Source organism: Nerophis ophidion, linkage group LG17 (assembly GCF_033978795.1).
Source record: "Nerophis ophidion isolate RoL-2023_Sa linkage group LG17, RoL_Noph_v1.0, whole genome shotgun sequence".
In the NCBI taxonomy this organism is placed as follows: Eukaryota; Metazoa; Chordata; class Actinopteri; order Syngnathiformes; family Syngnathidae; genus Nerophis; species Nerophis ophidion.
The window spans coordinates 39,078,756-39,095,537 of NC_084627.1; the positions used below are offsets into that span (position 1 = coordinate 39,078,756).

General features: G+C 37.0%; 1 protein-coding gene across 1 annotated transcript in view; it reads right to left on the reverse strand.

The window, feature by feature from the left end:
- LOC133536415 (voltage-dependent N-type calcium channel subunit alpha-1B-like) overlaps positions 1-16,782 on the reverse strand; it is a 446,201-nt gene that overhangs the window by 245,505 nt on the left and 183,914 nt on the right. Inside the window, exons 8-11 of the mRNA XM_061876915.1 lie at positions 4,066-4,181; positions 3,879-3,968; positions 1,899-1,988; positions 55-276 (exon numbers count right to left, since the gene is read on the reverse strand). Coding sequence (XP_061732899.1) covers positions 55-276; positions 1,899-1,988; positions 3,879-3,968; positions 4,066-4,181 — 518 coding nt within the window. The remainder of the gene's footprint in view (positions 1-54; positions 277-1,898; positions 1,989-3,878; positions 3,969-4,065; positions 4,182-16,782) is intronic.

Below are 16,782 nucleotides of genomic sequence, written 5' to 3' on the forward strand. Positions count from 1 at the left end.
CTGAAAGTCTGTATAACATGACAGCAGCTATCACGGCGATGTTGTGTGACTTACACAAAGCCCTCGTAAGCCAGTCGGGTTGGTCATAGTGGACTATGGCCACACAGAGCGTGTTTAGGCCCACCAGGCACAGAACAATCCAGTAGAAGCTTTGAGCTTTTACCATCCGCCGGATGAAGAATCGGATTCTCTTCTCCTTACGACGAAAGTAGGACGAACTGTCCATCTTAGTGCTGCTCTTCACGCTGGCCCGACCAAAGGGAGAACCGGGAGGCGCTGAAGGTGATATCATTCAAAGGTTATTGTAAAAACCTTGTTTCCATATGAGTTGGGAAATTGTGTTAGATGTAAATATAAACGGAATACAATGATTTGCAAATCCTTTTCAACCCATATTCAATTAAATGCACTACAAAGACAAGATATTTGATGTTCATGAGCTTTAACTTGCACTTACAGATGTTGCAACAAACTGTATTTAGTGACAGTAGTTTTCTGAAGTGTTCCTGAGCCCATGTGGTGATATCCTTTAGAGAATGATGTCGGTTTTTGATACAGTGCCGTCTGAGGGATCGAAGGTCACGGTCATTCAATGTTGGTTTCCGGCTATGCCGCTTACGTGGAGTCATTTGTCCAGATTCTCTGACCCTTTTGATTATATTATGAACCGTAGATGTTGAAATCCGTAAATTTCTTGCAATTGCACTTTGAGAAACGTTGTTCTTAAACTGTTTGACCATTTGCTTACCCAGTTGTGGACAAAGACGTGTACCTCGCCCCATCCTTTATTGTGAAAGACTGAGCACTTTTTGGGAAGCTGTTTTTATACCCAATCATGGCACCCACCTGTTCCCAATTAGCCTGCACACCTGTGGGATGTTCCAATAAATACTTTATCAGTATTTATTGCCACCTTTCCCAACTTCTTTGTCACGTGTTGCTGGCATCAAATTCTAAAATATATATATATATATATATATATATATATATATATATATATATATATATATATATATATATATATATATATATATATAAACTATATTTTTCTGCAACGCTACATTCATTCTAACGATATCACCACTTACTAGTTTGCATGTATTTATCATCATATATTAGATAGGCTCTGTCATGACGTGGACTTAGGTGAGGTTTGTTTTCCCGTGGTGCAAAGCGACTGGACCGTAACGACATCTTTTAATCTTAACTCGAAAAAAGGAACAAGCGAAACGCGCTCACAGCGGAGTTCAAAACTTGGCTAAGAAAACAAAAACTATTACTATAACGTAAACTATGGACATAAAACAAAACTTGCAATGTATGGCATGAATAAAGAAAACGTACTTGGAACGAGAAAAGAGCATGGATAACGAGGGTGTGTGGAGGGTGATGTCGCCAGGCTGGCTGCCTGGCAACTACAAGCTTAAATGGTGGTGCAGTGATTGACAGGTGCGTGAGTCGTGAACACAGGTGAAAACTAATGGGTTGACATGGTGAAAAAACAAACAGGAGTGCACAATGAGTCCAAAACCAAACAGAACGTGACCAAAAAACATGACAGACTCCGGCAACCCCCGCGACCCCAGAAAGGGAAAGGAGTGTTAGTTCCACGTGTTCTTTCTGTGTGCTACCGTGAAAGCAATTAATATCCGAAAATTCAAAAATGCTGCAGGTGATTCTCCTACAACAGTACTTTAATTGAACAGACTAATGAGAACATTTATTTTCCCTAAAGGTGATTCAGCACTCAGATGGCGTAGGAGTGTCTGCGTGATGCCTGACGGCTATTTTAGAAGAACATCAGACATTGAAGCATGTTTTAACGTTTTAAAAAGCAGTATTCTGTATTAGAGAGTCAGCCAAGGGATCCAAAACTTACAAAATGACGTCAGACTTACCAACGGAGGAGATGTCAGCGAATGGATCTTCACCTTCCTCGGCACCGATCAAGTCATTTTTACTCTTCTTAGCTTTGCTTCGTTTTAGGACTGCAGGAAGACAAAAATAATATTAATGAATTAAAACACTGTTATTTATGTGGATGTTCTGCTCACAACGGAAGCAAAAATGTGGTTAGGACATAAAACTTTGTCTTTTTGGGCAGGTCCATCCAAATATTGATATCAATCTGTCAAATATTTTATTTGACTATTTAAACAGTGAATGTGGTTTTATTTTTTACAATAAATGGTTCAGACTAGAGATGATATAGTTGATATTAATGAATTCAAATCGTCTTACCTGCTCTGTGTCTTCCTGGTTCCTACATCTTAAGGTCACTACAAATGCAACCATGCGAGCTCCTAACATTTTTTATGTTATTATTTATTTTGATAGATTGAAAATTAGATAAATGCTTTAAAATGTAATATCAGAAATTATCGGTATCGCTTTCAAAAAGTAAAATGTATAACTTTTTAAAATGCCGTTGTACGGAGTGGTACACGGACGTAGGGTGAGGTACAGAGCGCCAATAAACCTTAAAGGTACTGCCTTTGTGTGCCGGCCCAATCACATAATATCTACGGCTTTTCACACACGCAAAAGCAAATGCAAGGCATACTTGGTCAACAGCCATACAGGTCACACTATAAACAACTTTAACACTGTCACAAATATGCGCCACACTGTGAACCCACACCAAACAAGAATGACAAACACATTTCGGGAGAACATCCGCACCGTAGCACAACATAAACACAACAGAACAAATACCCAGAACCCCATGCAGCACTAACACATCCGGGACGCTACATTATACATGATGATCCTGCAGCACATTCTAAAATAATATTTAAAAAAAAACATTAAAAGTGGAATAAACAGTTTGGAATGTAACAAGAAAAAGTTGCAACTTTGACTCTATTTAGTTCTGTTGACTCCATGCAGTCTGTGTTTTTTGTTTTCTTCAGAGTTGTCATTGATCAAAAAATAATAATGCATTAAAATCCATGTTATACATTTTTGGACAATAATTACTTCATATCAAATATTCCACTTTGTAGGGAAATATTGCATGTTTTGTGCCAGATAAAAACAATTTTTCTAAAATAAAAAATATGAAAACATAAGTTGCAATTGACGGATGGATCTAAAGTTGATCAAGAGACTAGTCTTGAAAGTAAAATATATATATATATATATATATATATATATATATATATATATATATATATATATACATATATACATATATATATATATATATATATATATATATACATATACATATATATATATATATATATATATACATATACATATATATATATATATATATACATATATATATACATATACATACATATATATATATATATATACATATATATATACATATATACATATATATACATATATATATACATATATATATATATACATATATATACATATATATATACATATATATACACATATATATATATATATACATATATATACACATATATATATGTATATATATATACATATATATATATATATATATACATATATATATGTATATATATATACATATACATATACATATATATACATATATATATATATATATATATATATATATATATATACATTATAGTGTGTGAATGTTAGTGTGAATGTTGTCTGTCTATCTGTGTTGGCCCTGCGATAAGGTGGGGACTTGTCCAGGGTGTACCCTGCCTTCCGCCCGATTGTAGCTGAGATAGGCGCCAGCGCCCCCCGCGACCCCGAAGGGGAATAAGCAGTGGAAAATGGATGGATGGATGTATCTCCACTATATAAAAGACTCCGCTTATGGGCACTCAGAAAACCACTTTAGGCATGAGAGTGAAACTTTAATCAAAACAAATACAGCTCTGAAAAACAACAGAGAACTTGAAAGTTCAAATCACCTGGCAGGTTTTGTTTCCTCTTGTACCACGCTCCATCCAACGGCGACTTCTCCTCCGCAATTTCATCCTCCTCCTCCAGCAACACCTCCTCTGAGGGGACAACGGATAATATTTCCGTCAATGTTGGTGATTTTTCCGTACACTGAAAATATGGAAAACATGTCAGAGGATTTTTTTTTTGTCTCACCGGCTTTGCAGATCCATTCTAAGTATCCAGTGAGCTCTCTTTCAATTTGTTGCTGCCGTCGAAGCTTCAGGAATTCTTGTCTCTTCTCCACACGCTCCCTCTCTTTGGCAAACTCTCTGTGGAAATGATACAGAATTGTCTTTTTCTGTTTTTGTTCCAAATTTAACACAAATTTAACCAATCCCTGCAAATTATGCACAAACCCAGCAATGCTCTCAAATTTGGTCCCTAATCCTTCCTTAGCTCTTAGTGTAGGGGTCGGCAACCCTAGATGTTGAAAGAGCCATATTGGACCAAAAATACAAAAACAAATCTGTCTGGAACCGCATAAAATTAAAAGCCATATTACATACAGATAGTGCGTCATGAGATATAAATTTAATTAAGACAGGGGTGTCAAAGTCAAATACAGAGTGGGCCAAAATTTGAAACTGAACAAAGCCGCCGGCCGAGGGTTGAACAAATGAACCTTTTAATAGGGACCCAAACAAGTTTTGCATTGAATATTGAACAAGCAAGGCTTATATAACTTTATAGTGACAAGCAAAATCGAGTTTCAAATAATAATAATAATAATTAAAAGATATCAATGGCATATCAAATAAAAATTGAGTGCCTCTTTTCTATTTGCAGCCTTCTGAGGTAAATATCAATATATATATTTGTCCACAGGCTAATAATAAATTTGAAAATAAAATAACAATCCAATCCAATCCAATCCACTTTATTTATATAACACATTTAAAAAATAACGTTTCCAAAGTGCTTCACAGCCATGTTAAAAACAATATTAAAAAAACAATATTATGCTTCACCAATGACTGAATAAAAAAATATAAAACCAATATAAAAAAATGAAAAAAAAACAATATAAAAACAAATATGATTAAAAACAATTGTAAATGGTAAAATCAATTAAAACAGTAAAATAGAAATCAAAATGTATAAAAAAACACAGAAGACAACAGAGGACTGAGGACCACACAACTCACTATGTTCTAAAAGCCAAAGAATAAAAGTGGGTCTTAAGACGAGACTTAAATGATGAATGAATCAAACATTCAAGCCTTGAAGTAACAAGAGAAAATGCATGAATAAAACGTTAATTATTGCTCAGTTTGCTACACTGATTTGCTTGAACAATGAATATGGAACACGCAATAATTATACAACTTAATAGTGCAAAATCCACATCCAAAAAACAAACGGAAAAAAAAAATGGTCAAATAAATACAATTTAAATAAAACATTGAATGCCTCTTTTCTATTTGGAGACTTCTGAGGTAAATATCAACATTACATTTTTCCACAGGCTAATACATTTTAAAATAAAATAATAATGAGATGGGTGGGGTTATTGGGGGTGCGGGTTTTGGTGGTAGTCAGTGCTGCAAGGGGTTCTGGGTATTTGTTCTATTGTGTTTATGTTGTGTTACGGTGCGGATGTTCTCCCAAAATGTGTTAGTCATTCTTGTATGGTGTGGGTTTACAGTGTGGCGCATATTTGTAACAGTGTTAAAGTTGTTTATACGGCCACCCTCAGTCTGACCTGTATGGCTGTTGAGCAGGTATGCGTGGCATTCACTTAAGTGTGTGTACAAGTCGCATATATCATGTTTGTATGGAGTAAAAGCGGACGTGACAACATTTTGTAGACAACGCTAAAGGCAGTGCCTTTATAGTACCGGCAGGCCAGCTCTAATGTTAATTTGATATTGCCTCAAGGGCCAAATGAAATTGTAGGGCGGGCCAAATTTGGCCCGCGGGCCAGAGTTTGACACCCATGAATTAAGAGGACTTAAAGGAAATTAAATGAGCTCAAATATACAAACAAATGAGGCATAATGATGCAATATGTACATATAGCTAGCCTAAATAGCATGTTAGCATCGATTAGCTTGCAGTCATGCAGGGACCAAATATGTCTGATAAGCACTCATCGACAAAACTCACCTTTGTGCATAAGTTTGGTGGTCAAAATGAAACAGAAAAAGAAGTGGCATAAAACATGTCCGAGAAAGTCGGAGAAAGTTGTACATGTAAGCCAGGGGAATCCAAAGTGCGGACCGAGGGCCATTTGTGGCCCGCAGCTTATTGTTTACCGGCCCACCACTCGTTCTGGAAATGCTATTGCAAAAATAAAAAAAACATTTAAAAAAAGTGGAATGAGGTTCAATCTAACTAGAAAAAGTTGGCAGATTTTTTTCTTTTGTCTATCTTAATTTTTCTTTTTTTTCTGCCATTGCGCCAAAAAAAAAAAAAAAATCTATCTAACACTAATAATGAATTATTGACCTATTCAAGGCTCCAATTATTACAAATATTTCACTTTAAAATGTTTAATGTGGAAAATATTGCATATATTGTGGAGTTGCCATACAAAACATTGTTTTCTTTGACTTAAAGAGCATAAAAAAGAAACAAAATAAAAGTTCAAACGTTAACTCGAAAAATATATCTGAAGTTGATCTTGTAACTTAAGTTTAAAAAAAAATGAGTGAGGCACCTTTTGGATCCCAAGTATATTTAATGAGATTTTATTTATCTTTTCACTGAGATTACTCAAAAAGATTAATGAATTAAAATCAATGGTGTCCTGCATTATTGATATTTTTAAGGCTGTAATTACTTCACATCAAACATTGCTTTCTGAATGTTTTGGGGGGTGGGGGAAATACTGCATATTTCAGTTTTATTATAAAAAAAAGAAAGTTGTCTTTGACAAAAAAAGGCATAATATCAACCCGAAGTTTATATATCGTAGAGATTTACTGTAAGCGTTAAATAATTAAAAAACAAATAATAATTTGACTTGTTTTTAACATTTTAGTGACTTAGACCCTTTATGGCCCCCGGGAGCCCAAAAGGTAAAACAAAAAAAAAATAATCCATATATTTTGTAATGGTTATAAAATGAAAAATATCGAAATGGCCCCTGCATGCCTTAATATTTCTATGTGCGGCCCTCAGTGGAAAAAGTTTGGACACCCCTGATGTAAACAAACTACGGTGAATTCAAGGACAGGCAAAATTAGTAGGACAAAGCGGCGTTCGCTAAATACTCGAATCAGTGAAGCATGTTTAATACAAACAGTGGGAAGGCCATTGTAAAACCTTAATTCTAATCTGATTTAGCCGTTCCTTCACCACAGGGGTGTCCAAACTTTTTCCACTGAGGACCGCACACTGAAAAATCAAAGCAAGCTGGGGTCATTTTGATATTTTTTATTTTAAAACCCAATACAATATATGTATAAAAATGTACATTTAGGCCTCCACTCAGGCTTTTGGTCCAAAAAATATTAAAAATGTGTCATTATTCAGTATTATTATTATTATAGGCTTAAATCTCTACATCAACATTAGGTCTAACTGTCAATATATCATTTTTAAAAAATCAAGTTGTATGCTCTTTTCGTCAAAAAAAATACTTTTTTTTTTTACAGAAAAAACACAAAATATGCAATATTTTCACCTAATAACATTTTTAAGTGGAATATTTTAGATTATATAATAAGTGTAGCTTTAAAAAGGTCATAACAACATTGATTTTAATTCATTATTATTTTTTGAGCAATGACACTTAAAAAAAAAAATCACACTAAAACTATTGGGTATCCAAAAGGGTCCTACTCATCAAAGTCTTAAAAGTTAAATTATAATTATTTTGTTTACTTTCAACACAATAATGTCCAGATCAACTTCAGTTCTATCCGTCAATTATAAGTTTTATTGTTGTTTATGTTTTTTGTTTGTTCATTTGTGGCAAACACTAAATATGCAACATTTTACACAAAAAATATCTCAAAGTGGAATATTCAATGTGACGCAATTGGAGCCTTGAATAGGTCAATAATTCATAATGACATTGATTTTGATTCATGATTTTTTTTAAGAAAGAAACAGCCTGCATGGCAGCTTTGTGTTTTTTGAGTCAAAATTGCAAAATGTTTTTGTTACATTTCACCTGTTTGCTGTTTTATACCACTTTTTATGTTTTGTATTTTTTTAATCGTATTTTTAAAATGTCCCGTTGGGACGTAAAAAAAATATTCCCTACGGGCCGCAAATGGCCCCCGGGCCGCACTTTTGACATCCCTGCTTAACCACATTTGACATGTGTTTGGGGGTCATTGTCCTGTTGGAACACCCAACTGCGCTCAAGACCCAACCTGCGGGCTGATTATTTTAGACCCTTTATGGCCCCCGGGAGCCCAAAAGGTAAAAAAAAATAATCCATATATTTTGTTATGGTTTGAAAATGAAAAATATAAAAATGGCCCCTGCATGCCTTAATATTTCTATGTGTGGCCCTCAGTGGAAAAAGTTTGGACACCCCTGATGTACACAAACTACGGTGAATTGAAGGACCGCCAAAATTAGTAGGACAAAGCGGCGTTCGCTAAATACTCGAATCAGTGAATCATGTTCAATATAAACAGTGTGCTTTAGAACAATTAGGGAGGTTTGTGTCATGTTTGTCACCACATTAAAACAATTTTTTTATACTTCTCCCCCTCATTTTTTTCCATTTTTCATACATTTTTGAAAAAGCTCCAGAGAGCCACTAGGGCGGCGCTAAAGAGCCGCCTGAGGCTCTAGAGCCACAGGTTGCCGACCGCCATCCTAGTATTTACAGTTTTTTGTTTTTTTTGCTATATTGCAAGTTTGCTCAGTTATCTCCCTGCCTTCCATTCGGATATCTTTGTTGTTTTTTATTGTTGCTTTGTGGCACCAGCTGCTCCCGCCACTGCCATTTTTTTTTTATGTCCTTCCCTTATTGAGCATTAAACAACTTTTTCAACGCTCAGCAGCTCCTCTCTGCTTCTGTTGCCCAATCCTGCCTGTTTGTAACATGTTGTGCTTTTACAGATGTTGTTAATAAATACCATATTTTCCGGACTATATAGGGCACTTAAAATCTTTTTTTCTCTCTCTCAAAACTCGACAGTGTACCTTATAACCCGTATAACCCTAATTCTCACTTTGCTTACCGGCCTCAAAACAACAGTAGAGGATGAATGTCCCATAACAAGAAGAAAGAGAAAAATAATAAGTCAATTTGCCATTGGAGTCTACACGGACTACAATGGCGGACACACGCAATTTTGCAAGATTTATGCAAATCCCAAATACAGATCAGCAGGTACCAGAAGGTAAGAAAAGTTGCTTTTTCATATTATTGCGAAACGAAACGCCAGATAATATGTCTTACCTTATACCCACACCATAACAATACTCGTATGTTGAAGCACAGCACAATCCATCAAGCGGTGTGGCTTCAGAGCTTACCAACGTTGTACTAAAACATTTTGGTACATTTTTGAGCGCCGTGTGTAATGTTCTATATTTTCAAAGGAACATATAACATGTTGGTGTCGTTTACTTGAGTCATTTTGCCATCTAATTTCTGTCTACATGTATCTCTTATGTTTTACTGCCATCTACTGTTCACACTAATCATTACACCATGTACCAAATAAAATTGATTCGAGGTCGGTGAGAGATACGTGTAGACTAATTTAATTATGGATGTCATATGCGCCCCATTTAAAATAGACTACACGTATCTCTTTTGTTTGACTGCCATCTGCCGGTCAAACATATCATTACACCATGTACAAAAAAAAAATGCTTTGAAGTCGGTAAGCAAAACCAGATTGAAATGATTGAAAATACACAACAATATTGAAAATACATAATGATAGACAATTGTGGCGCATTTAACATCCATAATTAAATTAGTCTACACAGATCTCTTATGTTTGACTGCCATCTACTGGCCACCCTTATCATTACACCATGTACCAAATAAAATTACTTCAAGGTCGGTAAGCAAAATCAGATTGAAAGGCTTGCAAATACACAACAATATTGAAAATACATATTGATAGACAAATGTGGCGCGTCTAACATCTATAATTAAATTGGTCTACATGTATCTCTTATGTTTAACTGCCATCTACTGGTCACACTTATTACACCGTGAACCAAATAAAATTGCTTCGAGGTCGGTGAGAGATACGCGTAGACTAATTTAATTATGGATGTCAGATGCACCACAATTAAAATAGACTACACGTATCTCTTTTGTTTAACTGCCATCTACCGGTCACACATATCATTACACCATGTACCAAAAAAAATGCTTTAAGGTCAGTAAGCAAAACCAGATTGAAAGGATTGCAAATACACAACAACATTGAAAATACATAATGATAGACAATTGTGGCGCATCTAACATCCATAATTGCACTAGTCTACACAGATCTCTTATGTTTGACTGCCATCTACTGGTCACACTTATCATTACACCATGTACCAAAGAAAATTACTTCAAGGTCGGTAAGCAAAATCAGATTGAAAGGCTTGCAAATACACAACAATATTGAAAATACATATTGATAGACTGTTGTGGTGCGTCTAACATCTATAATTAAATTAGTCTACACGGATCTCTTATGTTTGACTGCCATCTACTGGTCACCCTTATCATTATACCATGTACCAAATAAAATTGATTTGAGGTCGGTAAGCAAAATCAGATTAAAAGACTTCCAAATACACAACAATATTGAAAGTACATAATGATAGAAAATTGTGGCGCATCTAACATCCTTAATTAAATTAGTCTACACGGAATTCTTATGTTTGACTGCCATCCACTGTTCACACTTATCATTACATTATGTACCAAATAAAATTGCTTTGAGGCCGGTAAGCAAAACCAGATTCAAAGGATTGCAAATGCACAACAATATTGACAATACATAATGATAGAAAATTGTGGCGCATCTAACATCCTTAATTAAATTAGTCTACACAGATTTCTTATGTTTGACTGCCATCCACTGTTCACACTTATCATTACATTATGTACCAAATAAAAATGCTTCGAGGTCGGTAAGCAAAACCAGATTGAAAAGCTTGCAAATACACAACAATATTGAAAATACATAATGATAGACAAATGTGGCGCATCTAACATCCTTAATTAAATTAGTCTACACGGAACTCTTATGTTTGACTGCCATCTACTGGTCAGACTTATCATTTGCTTCGAAGTCTGCCTGAATGCATTTAAGATAGGCTCCAGCACCCACCGTGACCCCGAACAGGGACAAGTGGTAGAAAAATGGATGGATGGATGTTAGATACAAATTAATATTAGCATGGTGCTAAATCTGGTGCAGCCATCTTCTTAATGTAACTTCACTTTGTCCTTCAAATGAACAAATACAAACAAACAATAGCATCCACCGTCCTTCACGCTCATTTTCTTCCTTCTCGTGCTCGGAAAAACAAAGCTAAGTCCATCTGTAGCTATCAGCTAATGTTAACGACTAAGCCCAGATGTTTGTCTCAGATCTTCTGAGGTTCAATGTGAGATTCAGCACGGAAACCAATGGTGGGGAAGCTCGTAACTCTAATTTTTGCTCGCAATTTAAAACATAACAATTGGACAAGTGACAGCTTTTATGGCGTAAAACTTGCAGGTTTGAGACAAGTTGGTGTGATAGCTGAGACCTTGTCATTCAATTCAGTGTGCCATTATCTCCAATCCGCCATCATACCCAAGATGTGATATTGGTGAGAAAAATCGGAGTCATGCGTTATACTTATCAATCAATAATTGTAGAAGCATGCAAACGGCACTGCTTGCATTAAGCTAAAAGGCTTTCTGTGACTAAATGTCAAAAAGCTCCTGCTTTCAGGACATTCAGACCATCATTGACTCATGTTGGCTTTCATTCAGTTTTAGCCGGCTAATGGCAATGAGTCAGATAGAGTTACTCGACAGAATTTAGATCCAGGATCATGGAAGATGATTCATGTATGCCTTTTAAGCTATCCACTATCTAAGATGCGTTTTTTATATATATTTTTTATATATACTGGCGCGTTTTGTCACCTCAAGATGCAAGAGGACGGGAATTGCAGGTAAGAGCTTGGTTTAATACAAAAATAAAATAACACTGGTACAAAAGGCAAAATAAAGCACGTGCCTACGCACGGGAAGCTAAAGCTAAACTACCATGGAGTCCAAGAGTCCAGTAGTAACGTGCCGAGGGCACGACAAGCTAAGGAGCAACTTAGCATAGGGACAAGATTTAAGAAATACCAATGTGAGTGTTGCTTACAGCAAACAACGGATCAAGACAGAACTGAGGTCGAAGGCAGGCTTAAATACTAAAGCAATAATCAAAACACAGGTCTGCGTAAAAAAACAAGAGCAGGTGGAACAAATGAAAAACCATGGTAACAAGATAAAACAAGGAAAAGCCAAACCAGGGATCGGAAGAGTCCAAAAACAAACAGAAAACACAAAAGGACTCAAAAACCAAAACAATACATGATCCGGGCGGCGGATCATAACAGTTGGTGCAATACCAAGTATGGGATTACACCAGGTGTGTCAATTGTATGGCCCACGGGATGAGTTTGTTAAATATAAAAATCCTAAAATATTTGAATGAAATAAACTGCTGTTCTAAATGTGTCCACTAGATGTTGCAATAGCAATTATTTATGTCTTTGTAGATGATGCTACATATTAAAAAAATAAATAAACCCCATGATGGTAGTGCACTAGTCGAGGAAAATGAGCAAACTACATAAATAACATCTTGTAATCTGATTTTTGTCACTTTGTTTCTGTTTGTGCTTCCTTGTTTTGTATTTACTTCCAATCAGTGCTCTTATTTTGTTTTCATTTCCTGCTTGTCCCGCTGAGCGCTGTGTTTTTCCCCCTTACCTGCTGTTGATTGGCAGCCGGTCCACACCTGCTGCCAATCAGCATGTTTCTATTCATGCCTGTCTCGCGCGAGGATTGATTTACCTTGGTGAACTGTACATGCAAGACTGCTTCCTTCTCTGTTTATGAATTCAAATCCTCTTACCTGCTCTTTGTCCTCCTGGTTCCAGCATCTTAAGGTCACTACAATTGCAGCCATGCAAGCTCCTAACAATTTTTATATTATTTATTTATCTTGATAGATTGAAAAATAGAGATGTCGGATAATATCGGACTGCCGATATTAGCGGCCGATAAATGCTTTAAAATGTAATATCGGAAATTATTGGTATCGGTTTCAAAAGGTAAACTTTACGAGTTTTTAAAACGCCCTATACGAAGTAGTACACAGACGTAGGGAGAAGTACAGAGCGCCAATAAACCTTAAAGGGAGTGCCTTTGCGTGCCGGCCCAGTCACATAATATCTACGGCTTTTCGCACACAAGTGAATGCAAGGCATACTTGGTCAACAGCCATACAGGTCAGACTGAGGGTGGCCGTATGAACAACTTTAACACTGTTATAAATATGCGCCACACTGTGAACCCGCACCAAACAAGAATGACAAACACATTTCGGGAGAACATCCGCACCGTAACACAACAGAACAAATACCCAGAAACCCTTGCAGCACTAACTCTTCCGGGACGCTACAATATACACCCTCCGCTACCCCCTACCTCCCCACTTCAACCCCGCCCACCCTCAATCTCCTCATGCTCTCCCAGGGAAAGCATGTCCCAAATTCCCAAGTTGTTGTTTTGAGGCAAGTTTAAAAAAATAATGCACCTTGTGACTTCAATAATAAATATGGCAGTGCCATGTTGGCATTTTTTTCCATAACTTGAGTTGATTTATTTTGGAAAACCTTATTACATTGTTTAATGCATCCAGCGGGGCATCACGACAAAATTAGGCATAATAATGTGTTAATTCCACAACTGTATATATCGGTATCGCTTAATATCGGAATCGGTAATTAAGAGCTGGACAATATCGGAATATCGGCAAAAAAGACATTATCGGACATTTTTTCTTTTTTTTCCGTAGTTTATTTCGAACATGAATATTTACAACATAATACATTAAAATTAACACCAAAGAATTGACTGATGAACATTATCACATCAGTTATTCAGTAATTATAAATAAGGACAAATAAAGATAGAATACTATTAACTGCAACATGAAAAAGTAATAAAAACAAAAAGAAAATGTATTTCCTTGAATTGCTGCCGGGGCGCTAACTAATTTACAACTTCTTCTCACTCCTGCGCTTACCAAAGGCATGCGGTAAAAGTAAGCATGCACTAATTATTTTCAAAGCGCTTCTCACTCCGGCACTTACCAAAGGCATGCGGTAAAAGTAAGCATGTGCTAATTATTTTCAAACCTCGTCTCACTCCGGCACTTACCAAAGGCATGCAGTAAAAGTTTGAGTGTGATGTGAGCTTGGACCTTAAATCCTACTGAATAGCTCTTAATCTTCTTCCCTTTATGTGATTTAAAATTACCGGTATTGAAATCAGCCTTCTCCATTTTGAAAATGACGACAGGGGAAGTGTCACTCGCAGTAATACTAAGCATGCGCTAATTATTTTGCGAAGCAAGTTTGACCCGGCAGTAATTCAAGGCAGGCGCATACTATATGCTCTGCGGCAATTCAAGGAAATACAGTATGACTTGTACATTTTCAGAATGTGCTTGTTTCTATTTATAAACAAAGACAACAATCTAAAGTTGTCTTTATTTTTAAGTTATCGTGCCGTGATTTTACCAGTCCCACCCACTTGGGAGTAGATTTTTCTCCAAGTGGCCCCCCATCTAAAAAAAGTTTGACACCCCTGGATTACATGGTCTTGTGTGCCATGATCTCCGATACCAGCAGTCCTGCAGCGTGTTTACTTGTGCAATATTTTGGAAGTTTTTAGTAACCATGACTCATCCTGACCGGGACAACCCACAGTATAAGCCCACATACAACCAGCGTTATTATTAGTGGTGATTAAAATAAAACTGGTTGCATCTTCTGAGCTCCTCCGGGCATACTTGCCAACTTTGAGACCTCAGATTCCAGGAGTTGGGGGGTGGGGGCCATGGCGGGGCATGGTTGGGGGCGTGGTTAAGAGGGGAGGAGTACACCAAGTCAAGTATTTCATGTCCATCCATCCATTTTTCTGCCGCTTATTCCCTTTGGGGTCGCGGGGGGCGCTGGTGCCCAGCTCAGCTACAATCGGGCGTAAGGCGGAGTAGACCCTGGACCTCATCGCAGGGCCAACACACATAGACAGATATATATATATATATATATATATATATATATACACACAAAATAATATATATACCCCCAGACTAAACGACTCTGAAACCAATAAGGAATGTAACTGTCGCAAGAAACCTGATTGCCCTCTCAACGGGGGGTGCTTACAAACATCAGTCGTTTACCAAGCAAAGGTAACACGCAAGGACATTAACACATCCGACATGTACGTAGGATTAACCGAAGGTGCGTTAAAACCAGTGGGAATAATCACAAGGCCTCCTTTAGAAACCAGACTTTGTGGAATTCTACAGAACTCAGCAAGCACATTTGGAACCTCAAAGACAATAATGTTGAATATTTAATAACATGGCAAATTCTTGCATCCAGCACACCTTACAACAGTGGTAATAAAAGATGCAACCTATGCTTGAAAGAGAAACTGTTTATTATATATCATCCAGATCTGTCATCCCTCAACAAGCGCAGTGAAATCATTTCAACATGCCGCCACAGACGGAAACACCTCCTAGGTAACACATGAGCCAATCACCACACCCTACGCCTGCTTGTACCCACCCACTCTGTGCCCTATATAAACCATTGTATGTGAATGTTTCCATTAAAATCTCCTGATTATTGAGAGAATCCCTCATGAAACAGTTCTGTAGAGATGAAGTAGTCTTGTGATTTTTCCCACACCTACATATTGCGCTCTACCACGGTATCGAGCACTATTCTCTGGATAATCCAATCAAGACATATATATATATATATATGTATTTATTTATTTAAATATATATATATATATATATATATATATATAAAAATAAAAGAAATACTTGAACTTCAGTGTTCATTTATTTACACATTTACACACACATAACATTCATCTACTCATTGTTGAGTTAAGGGTTGAATTGTCCATCCTTGTTTTTCTAACCATATGCATGTACAGTAGATGGCAGTAATGTCCTGTTTAAGAGTGCCACAACATTGCTTTACGGTAGACGAAAACGGACTGCTGTTGTTGTGTGTTGTTTCCACGCTGGGAGGACGTTAATGAAACTGCCTAACAATAAACCCACATAAGAAACCAAGAACTCACCCTACAGTTATAACGTCATTGGGCAGACACGCTCTTTATACACGTCACTCAGGTCCGCATGGAGCTGGAGGGGGCGCGGCATCCAGTTCCGCCTGAATTTCGGGAAATTTTTGTGGGAAAATACTGGATGTCCAGGGAGGTTTTCGAAGAGAGGTGCTGAATTTTGTGAGTCTCCCGGAAAATCATGGAGTGTTGGCAAGTATGCCTACGGGCCCAAGCCTTTGAAATGGCCCGCTCTGGGTAGGTCTTGGGTCCGACCCGACCCCCGGGGCATAGACGGGCCACCCCCCTCCTCCCCCCCCCACTCAGCCCCTGGTTGTGGCACCAAGTTGGTCAACTTTAAAAGTCTAATATACATACTACCAACTTAAATGGAATGCAGCAGACCACGGCAACGTCTCCAAGAAGCATTGATGTCGTTGTGGCTTGTGCAGCCCTTTGAGACACTTGCCATTAAGGGTTATATAAATAACATTTGATCGAGTAATTGATTGAAGAGTGACTATTATTCTGAATTTAGCAGCTCAGGAAAGTAACAACATCCCATCAGTCCG